Below are 27,779 nucleotides of genomic sequence, written 5' to 3'. Positions count from 1 at the left end.
ACTTGTTTACCATGGTTTGTCTCTCCAAAAAGAGTATGTTTTTAGCAGAGTTCAAGTGAATTACATGTGAATGTCTGAGATTTGATGGGCATGTGCTGTGTGCATGTGTATATGTGGGTGTTATTTTCACATTGCTCCTAGCATTTCTCCTCTGATTTTTATGTAATTTTTGCATGATCTGATTCTCATGTGATTTTCTTCTGCATGATTTCTGTAATTCCTATACATTTTATATACTTATAATGACATCCCCATACTGCTGGGAATACTTTTATTAGCCTAGTGTTTCTTGAATCAGAGTAGCATGCTCAGTTTTTTTCCCTGTACAATATTTGAGTCAAACATATGTCTTATTAACTATAAATGGTTAGTGAACTGGTTTTTATACATCCAAGAATAACAAGAGCTATGGAATGTAACCAGGTGGGAGTATGGGGGTGCACATTTTTATCCATTCATTTACACAGGCAGTAAATGAATACTTAGTGGACATGGACCACTATGCTAGGGATGTCATATAGTGGTGGACCAAAGTTTTTATCACAAACCTCAAAGCTGATTTACCTCCTTCTGAAATAGCCATTAGGTAGGTAATCAAAAAACAAAATGAAGTAATTACGAATGAGTAAAGAAAATGAAAAGTTAGGGTGCTACAAGGTGCCCTACAGAATGGCAGGAGTTGAGAAGTGAGGGTCAGCAGACATCCTACTGTTAGGAAACTTTGTCTGAGCTGAGTCCTCACAATGTGTATGTGCAGCCAGGTGACAATGGTGACAACAGAGTCCAGGTGAAGAGGCCACAGCAGGAGTGCAACAGGTGTAGGGTGTTAAGAAGGCACTTGTTTTCTTTCTACCTCAGCAGAGAATGTTCGTAAGCCTGGAGACTCACTCGCATCAGGGCTGCAAAATGAAAAATCTATTTCTACATTTTGACAAATTATTAGCATGGGGAAAATAAAACTTAAAATCCAGCCAGAAATAAAATTCCACTTTAAGAAACATGTAGTGATCACAGGTTTATGACATCAGCTTAAGGAATTATCAATATGTGTTTCTGTTGCAGCCAAGACCTTTTATATTTTAAGAAAATAAGATCTCATTTTAGGAAGTATTCATGTATCATTTTTTTCCCTCATCTAATTTCCTAGGTACAAAACTTGTCAGTTGCACTAAAATCTTCACCTAGGCTTGCTTATGCAATAGCAGAGAGTTTTAGGCAGTTTTCATTCTTAAACCAAACCTTTGCACCAAGATATACTCATTTGCTGCAGGGTCTCATTCATTTGCTGCAGGGTCTTGTGCACCCCAATTTTAGGTTTCTTGAAATGTGAGATTTTAACAGACTAAATGTATTTATTCTATTCATAAAATAATTCATAAGTTATACTTCAGACCTCGTAATAGTGAATTCGAGGGAAAATTTTTAGTTTCGGCATCACCCACAACATACTTTTAAATCCCTGTGTATTTTCCTTTAGTCTGATAAATGATATGCTTCAAGGAATGACAAAATGCTTTTCTAAAGTATATGGGTTTTTAAATGCCAAGCGGCTGAACAGTCTTCTGATGACTTGAGACTTTTTCATCCTATCTGAATCGAGTAGAGGATCTATTAATTGGAAAGATTCTCTTAGATTAAGGGCTAGCAAACTGGAGCCCATGTGCCCACTCAGGTCTCTGTCCTTTTAATATCTGTGAGCTAAGATGGTTTATACATTTTTCAAGTGTTGTTCCAAAAAAGTAATAATAATAGGGAAGAAAAAGAAAGAGGGCATGGGACTGAGGTATGTGGTCCAAAAATATTTACTGTTTGGTACATTACAGGAAAAAGTTTGTCTCTCCTTCTAAGACCATCTGAACTGTTATTTGAGCTGAAAGAAATATCTAGTTCACGTGGTGGGGAATTTTCAGTTGTTAAAATTTCAGCGATGTTTAGATTATTCTAAAATTAGCCTTCTGAATGACTCACAATATGTAAAAACGCTCTAACTCTTTGCTGTATATTTACAGTTTATAGGACAGTAACTCCAAATTAGCACCATAGGTTTAACATATTTCTCTTAGCTTTACTAAGCATAAAGCTTTACGAGTTACATAAATGTTATGTTAGTTAAAAAAAAAAAAACTATACTTCTAAGCATATGTGCATACACATCACAGTCATTAAAGGAGATTTAATAGCAATGATGTATAATTCACAGGCTTCTATAAATTGATTTTTCAGTCTTACGGTAATGAATTTGGTGTTTTTATATACTCAAAAAGCGTATATTGTTGTGTGACATTTGTCTTAACGAAGATTGAATTTTAAAGGATATTGTTCCATTCAAGAAAGATTCAAATTCATTTTAATCTTTCAATTTTGATGTAGATTTCCAAATCTTAAATGTTTTGGAAAACTCACCTCTGTCTTACCTTGATTTTTTTACATCTGTGTAACAAGCCACAAGTGAATGTAAAAGTCAAATTATGTAAAAAAAAAAAAAAAAAAAAAGTCCTTTTCAAGGCCTATGGCATTGTAGTCATTACAACTAAGATGATATATGCACTGTAGCAGACCAGTTTTTTTACCTATTAGTAAGCAATATCATTTATACTTTTAATTACTTGTATAAAAACTACAGAGGAGCTTTTGCTAATGACCACAATAGGAGCATGTTTTGGAAAATGTGTGAAAAAGGAAAATAGGAATTTTCGTCAAAATTCATGAAAATAAAAATGAAGAGAGAAGCATGCAGACAAAATATGCTAATAAATAGGCCAGAAATTTACTGTATGTCCAAAATGTAGTATGATAAAAATTACCTATCAGACTTTAAATTTGATATTCAGATGTACAGTATCAAACATCAAAGCAGAAAAACCTTTATTCCCAGATGAAAATTTGATTTCCAAAGGTCAGGATGGGAGTGGGTGGGCTTCCAGCTTTGCCCTGGTTTGCCCTTATTTAGCTATCCAGCATCAGCAATTCCTCTCATTTTTTTGGTGCTGAGGTTCCTGATTTGAAAAAATCAAAACAAAAAAACAGCATCCCTACAAAACAAGGTTTTCTGTGGGGCGCAAACAATGCAGTGTGTACTAGAATGTTTAAATAATAAAATGATATATAAATATTAGATGTTGTTTTTATTAAATCTATGGCTACACTTTCTTCTATGTTCCTTAACTTTTCCAAAAACCGCTATGTAAAAGACATCTCACATATATTTGTGCCTTTATATTCAAGACAGGATCAGTAACGCCTATACCATTCTTTGGAAATGTTTTAAACTTCAATTAGGATGATGTTTCAAATCTCTATGCTTGGAAATGAAAAGTGAAAATACCAATCTACTGATGCTGTGGATGCTGAGGAAAATACCCTATGCCATGCATTTGTTCATAAATGATAAATGTGCCCTCTCTGCAAAGCTAACCTTGAATAAAACACTGTCCTCCTCAACATCTCAGATTTTCTATGTTGCCTTTTAATTTAATGGTGAAATCTAAAATGCAGTATATCTAAATCTTCACTAATTAACTTTCCCTTCAAATACTTAAGTGTTCATTGATATTCTTTGAGTTGCATAAAAAAAAAAAAAAATGAGGAAGCAGGTTCAATCATGAAAACGCCCAGAGATTTTCTTGAGCAAGCTTTGGAGCCGCTCCTTCCCCAGAGTAAATGACTGAGTTGTTCCAGAGAAGCGCGGCAGTTGCGTCTCATTGAGTTAGGTGCCCACCTTGGATCTAGAGAGTGGCTTTTACTTCTCGCCCAAGGTGACTGAGCGGAGAATGGGTGACCATTTAGAGAAAATCCAGATGCTGTTACTTAAAAAAGAGAAGAGGTTGCTGAGGGAAGAGCTGTTTTCCCCAGCTCCTCTCCCCTTTCTATCACCAGTGCCTGTGCGTTCTTACCTTGGAATAGGTTGATTTATATCTTTTCTCTTTCTCCCTTCTCCCAAAATGTTAAGTCTTCTTTTGAAACACCATCTCTCGTCTATTTTCTTATTTTCCATACAGTCCACATCGGCATCGACTCTCGATTCCTTGTGTGTCTTCCTGCTCCTGGTTTGACCTCTGCCACCCAGGATCTCCTGACTGTGGCTCTCTTACTCTGTCATTTTCTTTTTTAAAAAATGTACAACACAGTTAATTGTTCTTTTTACCTAACTGATGTTGAAAAGCTGTTAGACTTCAACTGAGAATATAGATACTTTTTTAAAAGCAAATATGGTTGGATTCCATGAAAAATGATTTATTGTATAATTAAAATATTAGAACTCATAACTCAGATGTTTATTGCATACTACATTGGGTGCCATATAGTATTTCATTCTTTTAAGAATACATCTACATAGAAAAGGAAACTTTGGCCTGGTTTCCATTTAGAACTGGACTTGTTTTTATGTAAAGGATATATAGAAGCTCTTTTCAAATGGTTTATAGTGTGGAGAATATAAACTCCTGCCATTGGATAAGAAAATTTAAGTTTATTTTATGACATAGAGAACATGGTTCTTTCCAAGATATTTCCCCTAATTTTTAATCTCATCCTTGTTCCAGGCATTTCCTGGGAACATCAACTCTGACAGCGTGGTACGCCACGACCTACAGCACCCGGTCATTGCCCGCTATGTGCGCATGGTGCCCCTGGACTGGAATGGGGAAGGCCGCATCGGGCTCAGAATCGAAGTCTATGGCTGTTCTTACTGTGAGTATCACACAGTTAGAATTCGTTGTGGGTGTTGCCATCTTCATTTAAATAGTAATCTGTTTGTTTTCAGTTATTTAACATTGCTTGCTTTCTCTCACAGTAAACTGCCTTCTGTTTTTATGTACAAATAAACCATAATGTTGTTTGTATGTTATAAATGTATATTGACATTTATATACAAACACATATAAGAATACCTTAAGAATATTTTAAGTAAAGGATTGAGAAGTGTCTGTTCAATAGACTAAAACAATGAAGTGTGTTAATTAAATTGCCTGAAGTCTTATGAAATATTTAAAAAGTAAAAACCTACACTATTATCCATCTTTTTGTCTTTAGTGATGCATTTTGAATATATTCTTAAGAGCTTTCTTCCATTTCTCTTTGGTGAAAGTTATCACTTTTTTAAATCCAAACACTGCGTTTCAAAGTCAGTTGTGTTTTATGTATCTATAAGTCTTATTTGCATCTTTTTCCAATTTACTTGGCCATATAAAAAGTTTCTTTTCCTTTAAGCATCTTTTGAACTCCCTTTTTGTATTTCTTAAATATATTATACATAAGTCTAATTATTCCAAAATATGGACTTTTGAGGATTTTAATTCTGCTATCTATTATTTCTGCTTATGTTTGCTAGTAGTGCTTGTTTATTTCTCCCTCACCCCCTCCTCATTTTCTCTCCTTCCTTCATAGACTTCCTATTTGCCTACCCTTCTCATTTATCCTTATGCACATCCATCTTCTTGACTGTGGCTTCAGTTTCTTCAAAACTTTATCTGTGGAACTTCTTTTGGGCAAATATTGATGGTGCATTCTTTTAGAGAGAATTCATTTTTGCTTATTTCTTCTATGACAGCAGTACCAACACCAAATTACTTTAAAGATTGAGGATTTTTGAGGTCCCTAGGTAGTACAAATTCAGTCTTCAAACACATGATTAGCAAACACTGGCTTTAGTATATGAATTCTCTGGTAAAATGTATTTTCTTCTTCCAAGAGATGTTTCTTCCTGTTCTTCCAGTTGATCAGGGGAGGAGGGATGCTGGATACAGACAGGGCAGGGAATTGGAATATCAGCTTTATGTAGCAAATCTCCCGTTAGGCTCTCACCTACCTCTTCCTGTAGACCCATAAAAATAACACTCACTATAACCAGAAAATGGCAAATGCCCTATTGGGCAAGCATTTTAAATTAACCAAACACTTGGTAGTTCATAACAAAAAATATACATATAAAGTTTTTACCTCTGAATTCAGTTGCAGAGATTAGTGAAAACAGTAGCTACAATGATAACCAGTTCATGTTTTATTAGTTCATGGGCAACATTGTTATGGGCAGACCGATCTGATTATTATAAAGGGGTCATGGAGATCATTTAAAATATTCTGTAGGGGTTTATTTTATTTGGTCGTTACTTTATTATAGCAAATATGATGAGTAGAGAGACAAAGAGATTTAGTTCTTCAGAAGAATTAGAATTCTTTGGGAGAAGCCTACAATGAACCCTAACACAAATGTAGGTCCTTTCTACTATGTACTGTGGGTGTTCTGGGAAAGGGAACCCTGTGCTCACAGTGTTCTAGATGCCAGTGCATCATGATGGGAAGGCAAGAAAAGAAAAAACAGAAGCCCTCCAAAACTGATATTTTTATCAGTCTAACAAATTTTATAAGGAGCATCTTCATCTTTCAATAAATAAAAAGTATGTAATATTCTTAATGGAAACCATAATATATATATAATTTATTTTATTAATTGTTTATTGAACACTTGTGTGTGTCATGAAATATGCTGATTTTGACCCAGTGAAATAATACCACAGTGAATACAAAAAACATGGTATGAAAGACAAAGGCAATTTAATCTAGCAGTGTTTATTAGAATAAAAATAGTGAAAATTAATATTTGCTCTGAGGCACACAGCCTGAGTGATAGTGCTGGAAGGGAAACCAGAGAGTCTGGTACCCTACCACTGTTTGCCTAGTCCTTAATTCCAACAAAGTGAACATCCATGTGACCAGCTCCAGGTAAATAATCACATTGACACCCCAGATGCACATATCGGGCCCCCTCAGTTATATTTGTGATAATTATCTATGCCAATGGAGTATTTGTTTCTTTCCATTAATAGTAGTATTCTGTTGTATGCATATTCCACAATTCTTTTTTTTCATTTCATGTTTGGGAACATTTGAATGTTTCCAATTTGGGGCTCTTTCTGTAGAATTGCTATAAACATTTCCATGGGTAAAGACCTAGGAAGAGGTAATATCAAGATAGCATATGTATATACTCACGTTGGTTAATAATGACAGAAATTTTCCTAAAGTGGTTGTGTCAATTTAGACTTTCACAGCAATGTGTTTGTTCCTGTTGCTATACAATTTCAGACATTTAGCATTGATTTAAAAGTGTTAGCCCTTCCGTTGGGTGTTCGTTATATCTCATTTTAGTGTTAATGATTTTTAAAGAGTTTATGTTTACTGATCATTTGTATACCCTCTTTCCTGACGTGTTTGTTCAGGAATATTACACATATTTCTATTGGATTGTCTTTTATTTATCCATTTTTCTAATTGTTTTGAGTAGTTTTTACAGCCAACTCTATTTCCTTTCTTTTTATTTTAGTTCTCATTACAATATCTAGATGTGCATCTTTTTGAGATGGCTTCCTTTAAAAATAATTGTTTTAAAACCAATACAGTCAATGGAGTTACTTTAGAACTCACAGCAAAAGATAAAAGTAGCTTGCACAAAGGAAATAGTGCTCTGACTCAAGTGTGGCTTAAAATATAACAACTTGTTCTATAATCCTTGCAAGTAAGTTTGTAAAGTTTTGAGTTAGTGCTGTCATAAGCTTTTCCATCAGTCTTGGGCTTTGGCAACCCTATCATGGGAAGGAAAAATACCTGAAGCGAAATCAGAAGCTAGATTTTCTAAGTATATAAGCCTTTCTGGGGGAAAAATCATACGCTTTGGAAAACTATATTAATATTTATACCCATAGATGCCCAGTGGAGTAAATGATAAATTGGTAACAGAATCAAATAAAGTAAAATAGAATTTGAAAAATAGTATTGTACCAGGTTGTAGTAAATTGGATAATGGCCTCCCAGAGATCTCAGGTCCTAATTCCTGGAAGCTATAAACATTACTTTAAAAGGCAAATGTTTGTAGATGTGATTAAGTTAATGATATTTACCTGCACTCATCCAGGTGGGCTCTGGGCGTAGTCATATGTGTCCTTATAAGAGGGTGGTTTCACAGACAGAAAAGAGGGAGGCAAGGTGACCACAGAGGCAGAGATTGGAGATATCTGGCTACAAGCCATGGGATGTGGTCAGAACAGGAGACCAGCAGATCTCCCCTGGAGCCTCTGCAGGGAGTGTGGTCCTGCCGACATGCTGACTTCCACCCAGGGAAACCGGGGACGTCTGGCCTTCAAAACTGTGAGAGAACAAATCTCTTTTGTTTTAAGCACTGTATTTTGGGTAATTTGTTATAATAGCAACAGGAAACTAATACAGATGTCAGTATTTTAGAAAAAAAGGCACAAAAATAGCTCCGAGCAATGCTCTCCAGTAGAACTTTATAAAGATATAAATGTCTCAATTGCTATAGTCACTAGCCGAGTGTAGCAATTGAGCAATTGAAATACAGCCAAGACAACTGAGGAACTAAACTTTTAATTTTATTTAATTTTGATTAATGTGAATTAAAATAGTGTGACAACTGGCTACCATATTGGATCATGTAGCTTAGAAGAACCAAAACATCTGCTTTGTATTTTTCTTGTTATAATCTAAACAGATTACTCTCAATTTTTTCCCCCTTGGTTTGAGGGGAAATAAACACAATTTAATCATCTCGGAGACTGTTTTTACTGTCAAAAATTTGGTAATAGGTCATTTTCCTAAATTATGTTCAGGTCAGATTATTATTTGTCTATTTTTGAAGAATGTAGATTACATTCTCCTCTTTTTCAAGAAAAACATACATGTTTATAATAGGAAAAAGACGTGTCGAACACACTTGTAAAGGACAACTTTCCCAAAGTTACAATGATTTAGGTTTACCCCTACTGGAATTCAAACTGGAGTGGTTCTTTCAAAGATGATTCTCTCTGTTTTTTCTTGAACTTAGTGAACTGTTGCCTTAAGGGCTTTGTTTGATTTTTCAATGAGAAAAGAAATCCTGGGTCTTTGGGGAATTGTCAGACAGACATACCTTCCATTTTGCCCTCCTGTGAGTAGCAGCGCCGTGTACTCTGGGGTCCCAGCAAGCAGGGAATCTAGGCTTTGATCATGCTTGTGGGAGAGAGAAATGAATTCTCTCATCTTTCTAGAAACCCCTTAGAGGGTTTATCTGTGATCTGTCTTAAACCAGCAGGTTAGGAGATAGGGTTGTACTTCTTTTATTTCAAACTTTGCCAGAACTGGGAGCAATGTCAGTGTGAGCACTGCTTCCGTTGGAGTGTATGCTCCCTGTCGCTCCCCCTGTGTGTGCTGTCTTTCCTCTGTGCAGTTCTTCCATGGTCGCTTCGTCCTCTGAGAAGTTAGATACTTCTCAAGACTGAAATACATTCTGTCTGTCCCAGGGGGAGAAGTTTAGTTCCAGGCCACTCCTTCAAAGTCTGCAGGGTTTCTATTGTTTTTGTTTCCGGACTTGTCTTGACAACCACATAAATTCCAATTTCCATGAATTTAAACTCATTTTAGGTTATTCACCTCTCCCTACATTTAGTTTTCCCTCATTTAGTCGAAACAAGTGTATGCTATTATTTTAAAAACTTAGTGATTTTCTCCATGTCTTTTGACTCAGTAAGCCGTCTCCCGAAACGCTAATGCTCATCATATTCTATACCAAAGGGAAACAGGAGAAAGAAGTCACAGACTAATAATTAAAAAAAAAAAAAAATCGTTATGGCTACAATATTCAAACATTCATTTACCAGAAGCCCAACACAGTGTATTATTTAAAATAGTGAGCTTTTTTCATGACAAATACCAAATTAGCTTTAACTAGTCTTCATAAGAGTAAGGTCAGCATCTTGGGAAATAAGGAAGCTGAAGTGATTTCCATGTATGCCTTCTCTCTTTAGACGAATGATTAATAACGTCCAGCTATGTGACCCAATGCAAATCATGGTGGAAAATAAGTGCCAAGCAGGCAGGGAGGGAAAACCATGTCAGAAGCCACATACAAATCGAAGGAGAATGGTGTTTTATCCTTTTCATGCTGTGCTAATGAGAATATTCTCTTATAAGTACCACAGAGTAATTCCCATAGCTCTTATTCTGCCTAGATGAGAGATACTGCCATGTAAACATGTATTAGTGTGCTGAGGCTGTTGTAGCAAATTACCACAAACTGTGATTGAGACAACAGAGATTTATTATCTCACAGTTCTGGAGGGCCGAAGTCTGAAATCAAGGTGTTTTCAGGGTTAATTCCTTGTGGAGGCTCATGGCTCTCCCTGAGCTTCTGTTGGTGGCTGGCGGTTCTTGGTGTTACTTGACTTGTAGCTGCATCATTCTAGTCTCTGTCTTCCTCCCTCTGTTATGTCTCTGTAGCCTCACATAGTCTTCTTATAAGGACACAGGTCCTTGGATTTAGGAGCCACCCTAAACCAGGCTGACCTTGTTGCAAAGTAACTAATCACATCTGCAGAGACCCTATTTCCAAATAAGTCTATATGTTGAGTTTCTGGGTAGAGACAAATGTTTTAGCAAACATTATTCAATCTGCTACAATAAATATTCATTAAAATTGGTAAGAATTTCTATTTAGATCAGTTTAGCTGAGCAAAGAAATAAACAGTTCTAGAAGTCAACGTGTTTTCCTATTTAAATTAGGTGCTTAATTTTGCATAATGTAAAAGGGTTCCAGACTCTCATATTTTTGGTTCATCACACATATACACACACAAAGTAAAAGATGTACTGTTGCTTGAGGATCAATATTTTATGACATAGATTCATCAGTCTCATTAGGATTTATTGAATTCTATTTGTAAATCATTTTTCTAATTTTAAATCAAAAATGCAAATCTGGCCATATCACCTCACACCTTTCCTTAAAAGACTTTAATGATGCTACGTTGCCTATAAAGTCTAAGTTGTCAGCCTGAAATGCAATGCACTTCCTATTACTTCTGTAGTTTTAGGCCTCATCATTTTCATGTTGAAGTTTGCGATCCGCTTATACAAACTATTCCTATTTCCAAATACGTGACCCGCTTTTAACATGTATTCATCCGAGTCGTCCTCTCCAACCGTAATGTCCTCTCCATCGTTCTTCACCTGATAAATCTGTCCTATCTTCTAGGATTCAGTTGAGATGCATTTTCCAGCAAGAGATCTCTGAATGTCCAGAATAAACCACATCATTTTTTTTTTTACTCCAATTGCATTATGTGAATATGTCCAATGGAATATTTATCAAAGCATTCCAAAATATAGCAGATCTTAAGATATTGGGGAGAAAGGGTCACACAAAGTCACCTTATTCATCATTGGCATTCCATTAATTAGCAGACTCCCTGTACACAGTTAATGTTTGCACAACTGAACTAATGTAAGATGTTAATGATTTAAACCTCATTTATTCTCTCAGTGAAAATTACTATTCGACGTTGTATAGATTTTTTTATTGGTTCAACAGGATATGATTCTATTACATCATACTGAATGGCACCCTAGAGGCCTACAGAATGTTAAAATAATTGCTACTCTGAATATATTAATAGATGTTCCAAAAGAGCCATATAAAGTCAAGAACTCAGTTTTTCTTTTTCTGATTCCAATGTGTCTCTAGACCTAGACTTTTGTTATTTCTATTTAAGGGTATTTTTAAACCACAATTTTATGAAACTGCTTCATGGATTATATATATAAATTGCTTATCATCAGAGGAAAAATACCACACATTAATTAATTTGAACTTTACATCCAGATTAATGTGAAAATAAAAGTAAATCAATATAAAAATAGATTTAATAGCTATCAAAGTCAAGTTCCACATAGTAAAGAGATAATTAAAATTGTCATGCTAGTAAATAATGTGTGGACATGCTGAGTTCTTATGTTTGTATGCAGTAGATTTTTTAAAAATAATGTTATAAACAAATGTTCTTGCCATTAAGAGAAATGCAAGTTAGATTTAAGCACATATTATATTCTTCAGTTCTTTGAAAAGCAGTTTGTATTTCAAAGTGGAATTGGAAAATTATAATAGAAAGACTGTTTCTCTATATCTAATTGTGGCTCACCATGGTGGGTGATAATGCAGCCAGCAACTGGTCATTCTTATAGCAGTCTGATATTTTTGACATGGTGAAAAATATGCTAGGTCATTTGTTTCATGGTCTTGACTTATTTAGCAATGTAAACTTTAAGGTGTAAATATTAAAAGATAATAAAGTATTATTATTTTATATGATAAAAAGTCAAAAACTTAGTGGATCTTATTCCTGGATCGACATTTGAGGGTGACATTTACATGAAAAGGAAATTTAAGTTATGAAAAACAAAGGATTCTGTTCTGGTTTTTCATGTTCATGGGATACATATTATCAGCCTTTAATTGATTGTTTTTCTTTTTTTCAGTGTAATTTCTTTACTTGGAAGATAGTTACTGTTGAGTTTATTCAGTGTAAAAACAGCAAATGTAACTTTCTACATAGGTACAGGACAATTACAAATGGCAAGTAGTTCATATTTTGGAAATATATTGAATGTGTCATTGATTTAGAGTTATATTTACATTGTATTGCTTACTAAAAAAATCTAAATTTAAGTTTACTCAGTAATTTTCAAAGTTAATTTGACGTAAAATCAAGTGTTGATTTAAAGCAACCTAAAGTTATTGGTATAGCACAACATGTAATTAAGCCTATGTTTGCCATTCCAAATTAGCAAAAAAAGTATGCTTCTATTGTGGAATAAGAAGATATATTTTTGTACTGTAAATATTAATCCAAAACTCTTTTCATAACAATACAAGCATATTTTAAAAAGCATACACATACTATGTTTACTGGTTGAAGATAAGAATAAAATAATGAAAAATAACTATGCCTCAGCATGGTTTATAAATAAGATATTTTGATTAATACAAAGAACCACGTATATACTCTACAAGCACTTTTAAACTAAAAAGTTCTCAAGAGACATCTCAGCCTGATTCCTTATTTTACTAATGAGGAAACTAAAATCCACAAGGTTATGTGACTGGCATAAGATAATCACAGACATAGCAAACCTGCATAATAATTTAGAGCATTGTTATGACGTTTGATACCTCTCTGCTCTAGTTAATTCTTCTTTTCTTCTCCACCCACAAGGACTTTTTAAAATCATAATGATGACCTACAGGAAATATTATTTTGTGGATTTTAATGACTGTAAATTAGCACATAGTTTTCGCTGTAAGAATACATAGAAGGAGTTAGTTAGCAAGAAAAATACCTTGATAGCATTGCACACTCCACATTTCCAATAGGAAAATTTACAGGACTGCTTTTCATAATATACTCATTTAAGGACAGCTTGCAAATAAACATAACTCAATCTTCCCTTGCTGTTTGGTGCAGAAAGTTTATCAACTTCAGTCAATCCATTTCCTCAGGGAATCTCAGCTCATGAGATATTTTCACTACCTTTTACATATATGTTGATCTTATTTATGTGATTGCAGAGAATATTAAACTAAAAGTTATAGTTACAACATGTCAGTTAAAATTCCTGTTTAATGTGAAGAAATAAAATTTAAAACACTGCATATATATGATTCTTTTATTAGCTTTTATTTCTTGAGTTGTTAGTCTTAATTATCACCCATTTAAATGAGCTTAGCTAGGGAGAGAAGAGCAAATATTTAGGATGGCAGTTATCACCCTCATGAATTAAAAGTAACAGTATAATAAAACCATCAGTATGCTAACATTTAAATTTCAAACAGTCCACATTCTTGGATATATCAATTAAAAATTAGAAATCAGTCATTTTCAAACATTGAATAATTTTATTTCTATTAGACTGGTATCAAATCCATCATACCTAGACATGAGAAGAATTTTCACAATTTTATTCTGTATACTTCTAAATTGAACATGTCTGTAATATTTTCTTATGCTCCAAATAGTGTCATATCAGTCTTTTCAGTCTTTCACGTTTGTTTGGTGAACTGGGAGCAGTTAGAGAAGTTGCCTTATGTTCCATTTCACTCTGAATTTCTAATATTAGGAAAGAAAGAAGGTGGGTGTACTGGACCAGTCTCTGTAAACATTCTGACAACTATAACGCCAGGCATTCCCAAATAATTATTTTTTCAAGGGAGAAGCCCTTATCTATGGAAGGTTTTGAGCAAGATATCTTTTTTAGGTTGCCTATGGTAAACACTCTTAGCTTCTCTAGATTTGTGATCTTGGCTCCCTGGAAATTAACTCATAAGCTGAGTAAGCATTAAAGTATCGAATGGAGATGTTTCACAACCTAAGTGCACCCTTCTGTATGAGGCAGTAACTGCATGGTTTATTAGACACCCTCCCCACAAGTCTAGGTCAAGGAGCTCAGTGCGATATAAGAAGAGACACCTGAGAAACTATGCAGGCTGTTCTAGATCCTTCCCTGTGTGGTTCGTGCCTCTGTCTTAATCACGTCTTTTTAAAATCCCATTGATGAGGAAGCTATTCCCACCCTAGGGTTATGGGAATGGCTGAATATCTGACACCCAACATCAGAGAGATGAGATCAGCAGAGATTATCAGTTATGTGTATTTGCAGCCCATGGGAGATGGACACCCCATGCCATGCAGGCCACGTGGGGGTTGTACTTGGGAACAGAGTGAACAGAATCAGGCTTTGTGAGAGACAGGCCTTATAGTATCAAGAGGGTGAAGTGTTCCTTGGTTCCCACAGGAGGATGTGCGATTGTTTGAATAATTCAGCACAGGGAGCCGAAGCCCCATGTGTTCAGGGACAAGAGGAGACTGAGACAGGAAGGGCTTTTCCCTAGGAGACTTCATCCATGGGAGCAAAGTTCCTAGGGGAACTTGTGGTTAGACCAATTGAGAACCTGCTTTTTCTCAGAAGTCAAGGCATACATAATACTGTGCTTTCATTTCAGGCCTTATGCCACCATTTCTAGATGGCTTGTTTCCTAAAATTGTTGGTAAAATCAGGCTCTAGGTAAGACTGATATTTGCATAAAATCTGATTTAACCATCTGTTCCTAATCACATGGATTGTGTTACTCACCTGAGTCAAAACAGCAACATGCAAAACCTCATGCAACATTCTTTCTTCCTGCTATGAACCTACTGTTTACCGGGTTGGTCATTTAGTAGTCTGGCCTATATATCGTACCCGCTATATCATTCTTATTTGTGTATCATACAAAATGAATCTAGAGAATGGCAAGTGGCTTCATAAACTTTGAAATGTTAATGTTTTAACGTTGAGGCAGGGGGGATTTTTTTCCCTTGGTATTGTGTTTGTATAATAAAGATAATTATTTCCATCAAATCATATTACAAGGTTTTCCTATGCTGCAAAAGACTAGGTAAAAAGATGACCGCGCTCAGTCACTCTCCATACTGTTTGACTCTGGGCACAACTGGTTTAACAAACCCTCTCGTAAACCTCTACTCCAAATTTAGATATGCTGTGTCCATCTATTATAGGGATGTTATTTGTTGACCAAAAATAAAGTATATTTACTAATGCTAAAGTTAACAATCAAAAAGAAAACTTAGTAATTATTACAATAAAACCCGGTGAGAGACCTAGAAGCATATTTGATGGGTGCAGCAGAATAGGGGTTTGTCAACAATGTTTAAGGTAAAATATGGCACAGATTCATTTAAAATCATGCTACAAAGGAAGTATCTGAATTCAAGGCCATGAGATGACTGGAGAATACATTGTTTGCTCCTTTTTTTTTTAACGACCAGTGTAGATTAATTCTGGACTTGTCCAAATACTGCTCAGCATGATTGTAGAACCTCCTGTATCTCTCCCATGACTTTCTATTGATGATTCTAGATCACCTCATCACCTCTGCTTTTAGAGTTTGTGCTACTCATTCTCTTCTTATTGTTTGTTTTATCTTATTTCGTATATTCTTTCTAAATTAAAAGAGTAAATATATGTTTTAAAACAAATTGTATTTTATACTTTGGCCACTGTGAATATCACTATAGACTGAGGTCTCTTATCCTTGATACTGTTGATGTTTTGGGAAGATAATTTATTGTTGGACATTGGTGAGGAGAGGCTGCCCTGTTAATTATAGAATCTTCAGCATCCTGGCCTACTCATTAGATGTTAATAATACATCACACTCCTCCTGTTGTGACAACCAAAATTGACTTCAGACATTAAGAAATGTCTCCTGGGGGGCATGAAGTCACTGTGTCATCTTACTCATACTTATTCCAAGATGTACATAGCAGGGCATAACATGTGGAGAGTGTAGAACTGTGCTGTATGTAGTGGCTCAAACAGTTTCTTGAGTGGGCAGTGTCATTAAATTGATTTGACTGATTTCTTATTGCTTTAGATTGAACTGATCAAATCAGAGCTATTTGGATAACTCCAGGCAGCTTCCGTTTGGTTCAGATGATTCACTTCATAATAATCTTGACTACAGTTTTTTGTGTATAGGAAATATGATTCATTTTGGGGGGTAAGGGGAAATATAGACTAGGAATGCTCTTGACTGATTATTTCCCACAATATACTGGGATCACATTTCAGAACTAAGTATATTACTTTTTCTTTTTCCATGCTTGCTTTTCAGTTAAGAAAGGTAGTGATTTGGTTAGCTAAGCTACTATTAATTTAACTTAATTCTCACTAATTCGAACCAGAAATATATCTGATAGGAAACATTGGATCAAGAAGCTAAGAAATACCTAACATTTGTTGAGTGTTTCTGCCTTATAGCTATAATTACTTCACAATCCTACAAAATGGATGGCGGTATCCTCATTTTGGAAATGAGAATACAAAAGTTTGAAGAGGTAAGGTAACTTACCCATGTATCACACATTGTCAGACTAAATTTGGATCTTTTCACCAAAGTATGTTACCTCCTAGAGGCAGTACCAGACGAAAGTGTAACAGGTCCACAGTCAGGATAGTAATAATAATTATCGTTATTTATATAATTAAGAGTATGCAGCACATCTAGAGTATTGTGCTACGTGCCTTATTTAATATTCTTAATACTGCTACAAGTTAGGAACTATAATTGTCTCCATTTTACCAATGAGAAAACTAAAGGCTAAATAAATTTTTGTTTACTCATTCAACCAGTGAGTATAAAACCGGGATAATGATGTGTTTGTTTGTTTGTTAATGTATTCATTACCTATTCCCAAAAGCTTCCAAAAGAACAATTGGTAAAAAATGTGGATATTTATGTGCCTGACTAGAGTACAATATACCTAAAATAAAAATGTTCATATAAATAGTAATTCGAAAGTTGTGACACAAAAAAGGTTGAATAAACTGTGTCGTACAGCCATTACAAAACCTTTAAAGAATTTTTAATGACAATAAAACATGGTCACAATATGGTGGTAGATGAAGAAAAGCAGAATATAAAAATGTTTATACAAAGCAATATCTCTTTCACTTATTAGTTGGTTAAAAAGTATAAAAACTGCATCAAATTATTAACCATATTTATGTCTTAGATGTGGTATTATGGATAATTTTCATTTTATATACTTTCCTGCATTTAAAAATTACTATAATCAGAATATAATTTAAAATGTATGCAAGATTTGAATCTCAAATTACAAATCAGATGTGTATTTAAGTTCTCATCACTTTATCAACACTTTTAATTTCAAGGTCCCATCTCGATGGCCTTTGGGGAAATTTAATCTAGGTCAATTTTGGTTTCATACTTTTTAGGGTCTTTTTCAGTGTTATCATGTACACACTTACCTGTCCACAGAGGCCGGCCTTACTTACCCCTGTCCACATCTACTCCTCTCCCAAGCTTAATGGCTTTCTGTTGCTTCTCTGGCACTCCTGGGCTCTTGAACCAATTGGGAACCAGTTGGATGCTCCATCTATAAATCATTACCCCAAAAGAGTGACCAGTTACTGTATTTAAAGGACACATAAAGCCAGCTGAATAAACTAGTTTACTTAGTGTTCAGATGCTAATAATTCAAAACCCGTTATTTATGATATGTATAAAATTAATGCCCTAAAAGGCACCTAAAATCTATATTGTAAATAATATACAGAAAGCAGCATAATATTTCTGTACTACTGCAATTTATATTTCAAAATATATATTTGAATATTATATAAAATAATTTACAAAAATATACTTATAAAGAAAAACAATGTAAAAAACATGTTTTTAAATTAGGGTAAAAAATATATCTTAAAATGGCACTTTTTTCTACTTTATATAACCTCAATTTTCAATTTAAATAATTTGCGTTTTCATCAGTCTCTAATATTGCCTAGAGCCATGGGTGATTTTGTATGTCATTAACATAGTCAGAATTCATTTGCAAAAATTTGCTTCACAATGTCACTTTTTAGTTTTGAGCACAATACCCGTGTACAGGGATTATTTGTGTTAAGCATATTTTGAAGTGTCACGTTTTCCTTCATGATATGCATTATGATGTAATGAAAGGAGATGGCTCTTTGGTTTTAAATCTTAAGTAAATGCCATGTTTATTTAATGGGTGATTTGCAATGGTTGCTTAAGCTTTTCAGTCCCCTTTCTGCCACCTCAGAATGGGAGTAATAAAGCTTACTCCGTATATTTGTCATGGGGATTAAATGAGATAACAAATATAATGTGCTTAGTACAGTGACTGACTTAAGGTAAGCACTCATAAATATTAGCCATTATTGTTGTTGCTGGTGTTCACATTTTGTAGTTCTCTTTTGTAGCATTTAGGATCATTTAGTAATTGTTTATTCATTTCCATTTAGTCTCATCTCTGAGGTGGATATAGCATCTGTTCTTTCCCTCATAAGAAAATATGCCTTAGACATTAATTAAGCATAAAAAATGAAGTCTTAATGCTCAGAGTTAACAGTCATTTTATAAAAAAAGTTGCCTTCATATCAAAATATAATTTTCAGTACTTAAAAGAGATTCTCTGAAATGACTGACATCAAAGAAGAGCACAAAACAGGACTCATGAAGCCCGAAAATGTTGAGAGGTGAAAGTCTCTTAGGTATTTTCTCATCCAGCTCCGAGGTGTGCAGAGGAAGAGCTCTTTCTGAGGCCACCCCTTGAGAAACTAGTAGTGAAATCATACTGAATCTGGTTTTAGTATTTAGTCCAGTTTTCTCTGTATTATATCAAAGATATTTATTTCTATTAGAATTCAGTCAGTCACTGTGTGTTGAGCTTGGACATTCTGCCTTTGACTGTGTTAGGTAGTATTGAAATATTTTTGAAAGAATGAGTCCCTGTTGCATCTATCAAATATGTAGAAGGTTTGTAAGAAATAACTAATTTCTCAGCAGTTTACACTAGAGGATAATTATGCAACTATAGATATGAGACACAGTTGGGGTCCTTTATCCACATGGGAATTTTATTGACACTTAGTTAAGAGTGAGGAGCCAATGAAAATCTCAGTTTTTGTAGAAAGTGGAAGGACTGTTATAGCCCAATGAAGTTTAGAAGGGTTATATTGAGCCCAGTGATCTAGATAAGATTCATACTTAAAGTACTTTTTAATAATGAATCATACAGTAATCAGGAGAGGCAAAAAAAAAATCTAATACTTAATATTCAGTTGACCAAAGGAAATTAAACCCATGTTATTTGCAAAAAATACCTTAAGCTCAGTAAATCTATGCCATCAAATCATTATGACAATTATATTTATTGAGTCACAATTTTGATTTCTCAAATTGTCTGATCATTAATTTCATAGGAGAGTGGAGATGTGTAATTTGGCTAATAATTGCAGTAATTGTTGACAAAGAAATATGTAAATAGGGAGAAGTGAGAGATGGAAAGAAAAAAAGAAGGAAACATTAAAATTAATATTAAGTGTACATTTGTTAATAATACTGTTCTCAATTTTTAGCACAATTTTTTAGTGATTTTAAATATAGTACTTAAGCCTTTTGAAATATGTGAAATAATACTAATATTCTTTGCATTAAAATGCTGACTTACCATCAACATGCTATTTAGTGTGTCATTTTAATCTTGAAATTTGGATACTTTTTAGTAATAATGTATTGAGTGAGCATTAAGGAATTATTAAAATTCCAATGTCAACTAAATTGATACATCAGCATTCTCATAACAAATAGTTCATAAAATTATTCTATCCGTTAAGAAAAGGAAATATACACAAACACAGACAGACATATACACAGCATACTGCTGGGCAGTCTGTATACTACCATAAAAACCTCTCCACCTTATAACAAGAGACTATTTCTTTTTAAAAGTGTAGCATCTTAACTGCTAAATGATGTGGAAGAATTCTCTGACTGACTGCACCATTCTATAGATTTGACGTTTTCCCTGTGATGTGCGTGGTGTCCTTCACAGAAGGTGTTGCTTGGGCTCTCTTGAGTGCACGTGCACCACCTTTCCCTCTGCCCCTCCCCTCTTACCCATCTCCAGCCACCAGTGCTTATATTTTTTCATAAATAGTTACAAAAAATTTAATTAATCAGAGAGGAGTGTATAAAATGCCAAACTATTTCTAAGTGAAGAAAAATGATAGGGAAAAGAGGTCAGTAGCAAATGGAAAATTATTATCCCCATCTTCAACACATCTATATCTAACAAATTCTTTCTTAGAAATTATTGAAATATTTGCACTTGACTGGCTTATTTTAATCTAGGAAAAGAACAAAAAAAGTACATAACTACAACTCTTTAAATCTCACATCAGTTTTGCAAAATTTCAAGAGCTACGTTCTTTATAAAGTAAGCCTGTGAAAATGTTTAATCTGCCCAAATGGAAAATAAAATACTGGACCCTTGAATTTTTGTAATTAAGTAATCTGGCCTGTAGAACTTTTCTTCTCATTTCTCTTCCTATAGAAAATCTTGTAGATGATATTGAATGTAAAGGCACGAAAGGAGAGGAAACTGTTATAGTTTTTCCCAAACTCCAGTAGTTCTCTTATTAGCTGTGAAGGCTTGGATAAGTCATTGATCCTGTCTGAAATCACTTTTCTATTTGTAACTTGAAAACAAAGTATCTATTCGTTAATATTATAAGTTTTAATTGAAGAATTTAATAGAACATATCTTATACACAGTAATTGTTAAACAAATGGCAGCCATTTGAGTTCTCATTTATAAAACAATTTGTGTTGTAAGTCAAGAAATATATTGGTTAAGAATGAGATCAAATTGAGGATAAACAGTATCAAAATATGAGCCTATTAATTTCAACTAAAAAAGTTAAAGAATTATCAGTCATATACAATGTAAGATGATGTTTCTCAAGTTTTATTTAAACATCAGGTAAATGAAATCCAAAGTGGATGCAATTTATTGATTGCAAATTAGCTGGTTAGTGGCAGGCACAGAATTGAACTCGCAAGTCTGGCGTGTGGATAAACATCCCCCTTACATCATTGTTATGTTCATTTTGCTCCTTATCATATAATTTCATGAGGGGTTAGTTATGCTTTATTAATATATTCTCCAAGTATATTATCAATTTCTTGCAGATGTGAACTGTTTCTTATACAGCATTTCTCTTGCTCTCAGCAACTAGAAATGTACCTTGCACATACCAGGTACTTAGTTTTAAGCTGATTTGTTGAAAGGTGGAAATTATTAGAAATATGTTTCCAATTTTACTTATCTTTTAGTGGATATTAACATCAGCAATCTTCAAGAAAATGGAGGAAGTGATCATAATCCTGACTCCTATTTGTTATGTCTATCTACTTCCCAAACTCTAATGCAAAATTAAGGTGGGAAAGGTAGTTTTGTAGGGTAGCACATTACACGTTAATCTAGAGGTCTAAGAGCCAAACTTTGGCACCTGCAACTTAAGCCTGGTGTACAGAGGCTCTAAGGCAACAAAGGTCACACTGACCTATTATTTGAGTAGAGGAAAGAAAAAAAATCTCAGTGATCCATAACTCTTCTTCAAACTGAACTCTTCAAGATGTCTGTAGCTATCTATAGCAGATCATGGCTAGTTCTTAGATTATCCACTCAGTTCTGTTACCAGGACAACCAAGAGATTAGAGAACGTAGAATCTCACCTCTAGTTGGCAAAATTACATAGAATACAGGTAACAACAGGTTGCTGCCTCTCAGTGCTCAAGATCAACTGAAGTAGCCCATCTCAAGGTTCAGATACCCCAGAGAAATCTCACCATATTAACCATACTTATCAATGAATCACTATTCTGGGAATTCTCAGATTCCCACTTGAGAATCTAGACTGATAGGTGCTGGGCCCTAGAGAGCTCAGAGGGATGTTATAATAGCTGATTTTTATCTTTTAACACTAGGATTTTTAGCCTTTCATTTCTACAAAGCCTGCCTGTGGTTCTACCCACAGGTGGAACTCCAGGGTATTTAAAGGACTTCACATTTGTTATTAAAATGAAAGATTCATATAGTCTTGTCAGAGATAGTAAAAAGCAAGGATGCAAGGCCCTGGGAGGATGATTAGGGCTCCATGCTTTCATAGTCTTCCTAGAGCCAGGATTATGTGTAAGACGACTTTAACTGGCCTGTACCCATTTCTCTGGGATATGCTTTTATTGGGGGCTGAAGGCATAAGGAATTATGAGAGGAATCTCATTTAAGAAAGATTTACATCAGAAAACAATTTAAAACTAAATAACCAGTACCTCTGTTTTCAAAAGAAACTAAATTTGTCCCTGCCATGTCTGTGTCTCTGTGTGTTTCCCATTCCCAGGCCCTGGGTATATGGTTCAGCCTCTTTTCTCCCAGGGCCTCATTATATCTCCCTACATGTCTGCATCTTCCTGTGACTCCTGATATGTCTCTTCCAGCTGTTCCACCACAGCCATGCTCCTTTCATTTTCCTAAGTAAAGCAATTCAGCCCAGCCTTCTAACTGATGCTCTGGGGCCTGTCATTTCATCTACAAATGGTCTAGCAAAGTGTTTAAATTTTCTCTATATGTGTGAAAAAATTCCCAGCAGCCTTTTAAAATAGTGGATTTTCCTTCTTTCTAACAAGTGAATAGGTCGTATGGTCAAAGTTACATAGCTAACAGGTAGAAAGAAGTAGATCGTGAATAAAGGATGTATACATTCCTGCAACCACACTCAGTGGCTGCAACAGCAGGACTCCCCTGTGCATCATTCAGCAAGCAGGGGGTGCATCCCTCTATTATACTATTTATATTATGTTTTAACTATCTCTCTACATGACTGCAATCCCCAAATATGTAATGAGTTCCTGATGGCAGAACACATTTCATATCAATTTTTGTAACCCCAGGCTCTAGTATGCTGCCTGGCACCTAATTATAGCAATCAATAAATGCTTAATAGAGTCATCATTCATTTAACAAATATTTGTAGTCCATATATGAGAAAGTAACACTTAAACTGAGGTCTGAAAAATGAGTAAGAATGGGACATGAAAAAGAGGGCAAGGGTAGTTAAGGCTAAGGGAGCAACAGGGAATGAATTATAACCAGTAGGTTAATGAAAAATACTGATCTGTGCAGTACTAGACAGGACTAAAAATACTTCGTTTCAGGTCATTCTTAGGAGTTCTGGCCATTTGTACCAACAGTTTTCGTTTGGTCACAATGATATTTATTCATTCACTAGAAATCGCTAGAACCAGCTGTGTACTAGGGGCTGGGAATGTTGTCATGTTGGGGAGGAAAACGCGTCTCTGCCTTCCTGGAGGAGACTGCCAATGAGGAACCGCACAGTGGAGGTAGCATTACGACTGTGCTCTTCCTGGACAGTGCTGGTACGCTCAGGGGAACAGATGCCAGTGGACATGTGGCTTCATTAGGAAGCGGTGGTATGCTCGGGCTTTGGAGGTAGTTAAAGGTAGGAGCAAGGGTGATGTACCAGGTAGATAAAAGAGCATATACAATATCCCGGGGACAGATATGGAAGGCCGATGGGGCTGCTGCACAGGAAGTGTTTGATATGAAATGAGGCTGGAGAGTTTGGGAGATCTCGACACATGATTTGATATGCATGTTACTGATTATTTTTTTTATATTAGAAGCCCAAAGAGATGCCACCGAAATATCTGAAGCTATAAGTTTCTGTGTATTGTGAGTGATGGGAATAGGAGAAGCATAGCATCATCATATCTGCTTTGAGTTACCTTGCTCTGACTGCAGTGTAGAGAAGTTTGAGAGCAGCTGAAGAAGCCTCGGGAACAGCCATGGCTGGAGTCCAGGTGAAAGACGGCAGCTTAGACTGGGATGGTAGTGGCTGAGTGAGAATAAGTAGAAGGATATAAGAGATATTAGAAGGTAAATTTTGCAGGACTTGGTGATGTATTTAATATGACTGGGGGTGGGGGGACCACTAAGAATGACTCCTTTGTGTCTGTCTGGCCCTAATAGCTATTGGGCAATGTTATGCATAGAATTATGGACTGATGGTAGAGAAGCGAGTTCAAAGGCAGTATCACGAGTTTGCTTTGTAAAATGTTGAATTTGAAGTATGTTTACAGCATCCACAAGGTGGATAGATGAATAGTGGACAACTGAATAATAAAGGACTCAGGAACTCAGTGTCTGTAGGTAAACAATTGCCCATTTGGCTGAAATTACTAGGCAAGAAGTATTATTATCCAGTTCTTATACTATGAGTCAATTTAACCTAAGGTCTGTGTTCTCCTGACTGCCACATTGCTTCAACTCCCATTGCTTTTATAAACACATTGATCAGAAACTTTAAAAATTTCCACGGCAGGTAGTAGTACAGACCCAGATTATAATGTATTTCACTCCCCCATCTCCACTAACCACAAAAGCTTTATCACTAAGATTTCTGGCACTTCTTGCCTTTCTGAATATTATTGTGAGAATTAGTAAGATCATGTCCATAAAACACTGTAGACTAACAATAATAGTAGTCTATAAATGTATGAAATATCATAGAGTTTTTAACATGCTCTAGTTAAGTGAATAGATTTCTGAGTGAAATCAGTTATGACTTTCAAAGCAATTTTGAATCTGCTACATTTATAATGGTGAAAAAGGGTTTGTGACTTTTAATAATGAAAAAAATTAATCTCAACCAAAGAGTTTTCAATGTTGTTGTTCCCTATCAGCGTAAATTTTATTTACATTATGGGAGATGCCAATGGATAATATACATTATTCAGGCTGTTTATATTTTTCACTTTAATAGAAGTTTTGGCTTTACTACAGAAAAGGATGCAAGATTTATAATTTAAAAACAACAACAAGAAAAGCACTGTCAAGTTCATACTCACTGTCCGCATTTTAAAATCATTCATTCTCTTCTAATGGCAGACATTCCAAACGTATAGCAATAACCCATCAGCTAGCAAATAAAGGACATCATATTAGTTTCCTGAGTTTCTTTAAAACACAAATGCTTCTTTTCTTACCACTGACTCTTCTGGCATTAAAGGTTTTAATCGAATTACTTAGAAAATATTTTTACATTGAGCTTCTTAAAATAACAAAACTACTTTCAATTGGAGAAAATAGAGTATTTACTTAAATAATATTTTTATTGTTTTCCATCTTGGTAGTATTGTTTCTATAGTTCATATTTTAATCTCTCTCTTTTTAAATGAAACAACCCAGTTGTTTTAAAAGATTGATTTTCCTTTGTTTCCTTATAAAGGTAACCTACCTTTGCATTTTTACTTATATAATGACAGGCAGCCTTTGATGTTTGCAGCTAGCAAATGCAGTTAGGTTTAACTATACATGCTTTTTTTTTTTCATTTGTGCATATTATTTAGTGAAAACAAAAGATGGGCTGTTTATAATTATTTCCCCCTAACTTCACAAAAAGAAAAGACTCAGAGCAACAGTGGTGATAGGCAATTCAATATTCTTAGGCTGAAGCAAAATTCCCATACTCCCTGAACGTTAATCTAATAGCAAAACATTTTCTAACTCTTTCTTCAGTCCTTTGGAATTATTGTCGGTGGATACATATTAAATACATATTTGCCTGCAGTTTCCATGTTGGCTGCTATCTAGATCAGTGCGCTGATTAGTGTGCTAATCAGTGTAGTGGTTCAGCATAAAAGTGCTCTGGAGCCCTCCGGTAGTTTCAGCTCCCAGCCCTGCCATTTCATAGCTGCCTTGTCAAGTTACTGTGCCCTCTCTTTGTTCTCTCACTTGTAAAATGGGAATAATAAATAATAGTACCAATATTATAGGGTTATTATCAAGATTGGATAAATTAATATTTATGAAGTTCCTGAAACACAAAACAAGTACTATGTAAATATATCAACTGCTATATAAATACACACACACACAATTAAAATATGACTGTAATAATATACAGGCTGCAGACAGAGAAATAGGTACAGACAGAAACATATCCATTTATTCATTCCCGATTATTATCCTCTGTATCCTTAAGCTACTTGTTACTCATTCACAGGGGATATTAAGTCCCTTACTCCTCTCACCCATGACTGTGGTTTACCTTTCTTCCTGTATTCAAGGAGTACTAAACATTTTAAATGATAGTTATAGGCTTCTCTAGTGTAAACTATATAGTTCGGTAAATCAAACATTTTTCATTAGTGCAGAGTGAATAGATGGCAGTGCTTCTAAGAATTCACCTCTGCTGCAAAACTGTACTCTGAAAGAATTATACTGGTAAGAAAAGTGACACTGTCATTGCTAACTTTGCCAAACCATTGACAGTTGACTTTCTATGAAAGAGTTAAGCACGTTGCCATATTAAATATTGCATTACTCATTAATTAAAGTAGAACAGACTCAGTATTTTTTTTATTTAGCAGATTAACCAAAAACCACCATGTCTGCAATTTGTATTTATCATGTAAACTACATATGCATTAAACATTTCCATCTGGAGTCTCAATGATTGTTTTTCTCCTATCTCGTGCTTGATAAACTGTTACTGATTAGACAGGAATTCTGAGGCTGTTGAAAGAACAGATTTTTTAAAGCTCTATCACCTTGGTGTTCTTTACTTCTTAACTGTTCTTGCTTGATGTCTGCATGTTCCATTTTGGCTGCAGTCCAGATAGAAGCTATAGATCCCTTGGCCATAATGGTTTAATGCAGACATTGCAGACAACCTTATTTTGTTTCTCCTTACTTTCTCCCTCAGTAAAAAAAAAAAAAAAAAAAAAAAAAAAAAAAAAAAAAAAAAAAAAAAAAATCTACTATCTAGTTTAATTTATAATAAGTCTTCTTTCTTCTTGTCTCATTTGGTTGAATGCTAAACCTTAATTTATGCTATGTCTAATAAAATATAATCAGCATATTTTGATACGTAATATTTTCTAAGCATCGTTCTAAAGACTTCACATGTTTTGACTCATTTAATTCTCACTATCTTAGAAGTTAGATGCTATTATTATCCCTATTTAATAGTTGAGGAAGCTGAGGCCACAGGGAGTTTGATTCACGTCCTCCAGATCCAACAGCTAGAAGTAGTAGAGCTCAGTATAAAGACAGACACTGCACGTCTAGGGCTCTGGCTCTCAACCCCAAAACCGTGGGCCTTTCAGAGCTAAGTTTCCATCCCTAAAGTAGTGGGACATGCACTTTGAGATGTAGCTGCAGTGAAAACATATTCGGAAAACCCACAGCCTTAGCCCTCCTTTATAATGCACATACTGACTTTGGGTTACCTGATGGGAGTCATTTAATGGACAAAAATGTAGTGGAGTCTTATGACAATAATAAAAACAATAACAACATCAAATAGAACAATAATTAAATAGCTTTTATTTTTTTGAGAATCACCATCTGTTTATCTCTCACATGCAATATCTGTTTCCCTGAATTGTTACCCTCTGTGTTATCAGCCCCATATGTATTTTACACATTTTTCAAACTGAGTCTCAAAAAAATGATATTTCTTATAAAGGTCCCAATATTAGTGAT

At 34.8% G+C, this 27,779-nt stretch overlaps 1 protein-coding gene across 4 annotated transcripts in view; it reads left to right on the top strand.

Moving 5' to 3' along the window:
• The window catches only part of CNTNAP2 (contactin associated protein 2), a 1,484,598-nt gene that overhangs the window by 662,188 nt on the left and 794,631 nt on the right, over positions 1–27,779 (top strand). For all 4 annotated transcript variants that reach the window (XM_036231126.1, XM_036231127.1, XM_036231129.1 and 1 more), the window contains one exon: positions 4,542–4,689. In XM_036231126.1, the coding sequence (XP_036087019.1) occupies positions 4,542–4,689 (148 nt within the window). The remainder of the gene's footprint in view (positions 1–4,541; positions 4,690–27,779) is intronic.

The sequence above is a fragment of the Rousettus aegyptiacus genome, unplaced genomic scaffold (assembly GCF_014176215.1).
Source record: "Rousettus aegyptiacus isolate mRouAeg1 unplaced genomic scaffold, mRouAeg1.p scaffold_m13_p_13, whole genome shotgun sequence".
NCBI classification, from domain to species: Eukaryota; Metazoa; Chordata; class Mammalia; order Chiroptera; family Pteropodidae; genus Rousettus; species Rousettus aegyptiacus.
Note: the sequence above shows the minus strand (reverse complement) of the source record. Positions and strands in the feature narration are given on the sequence as shown.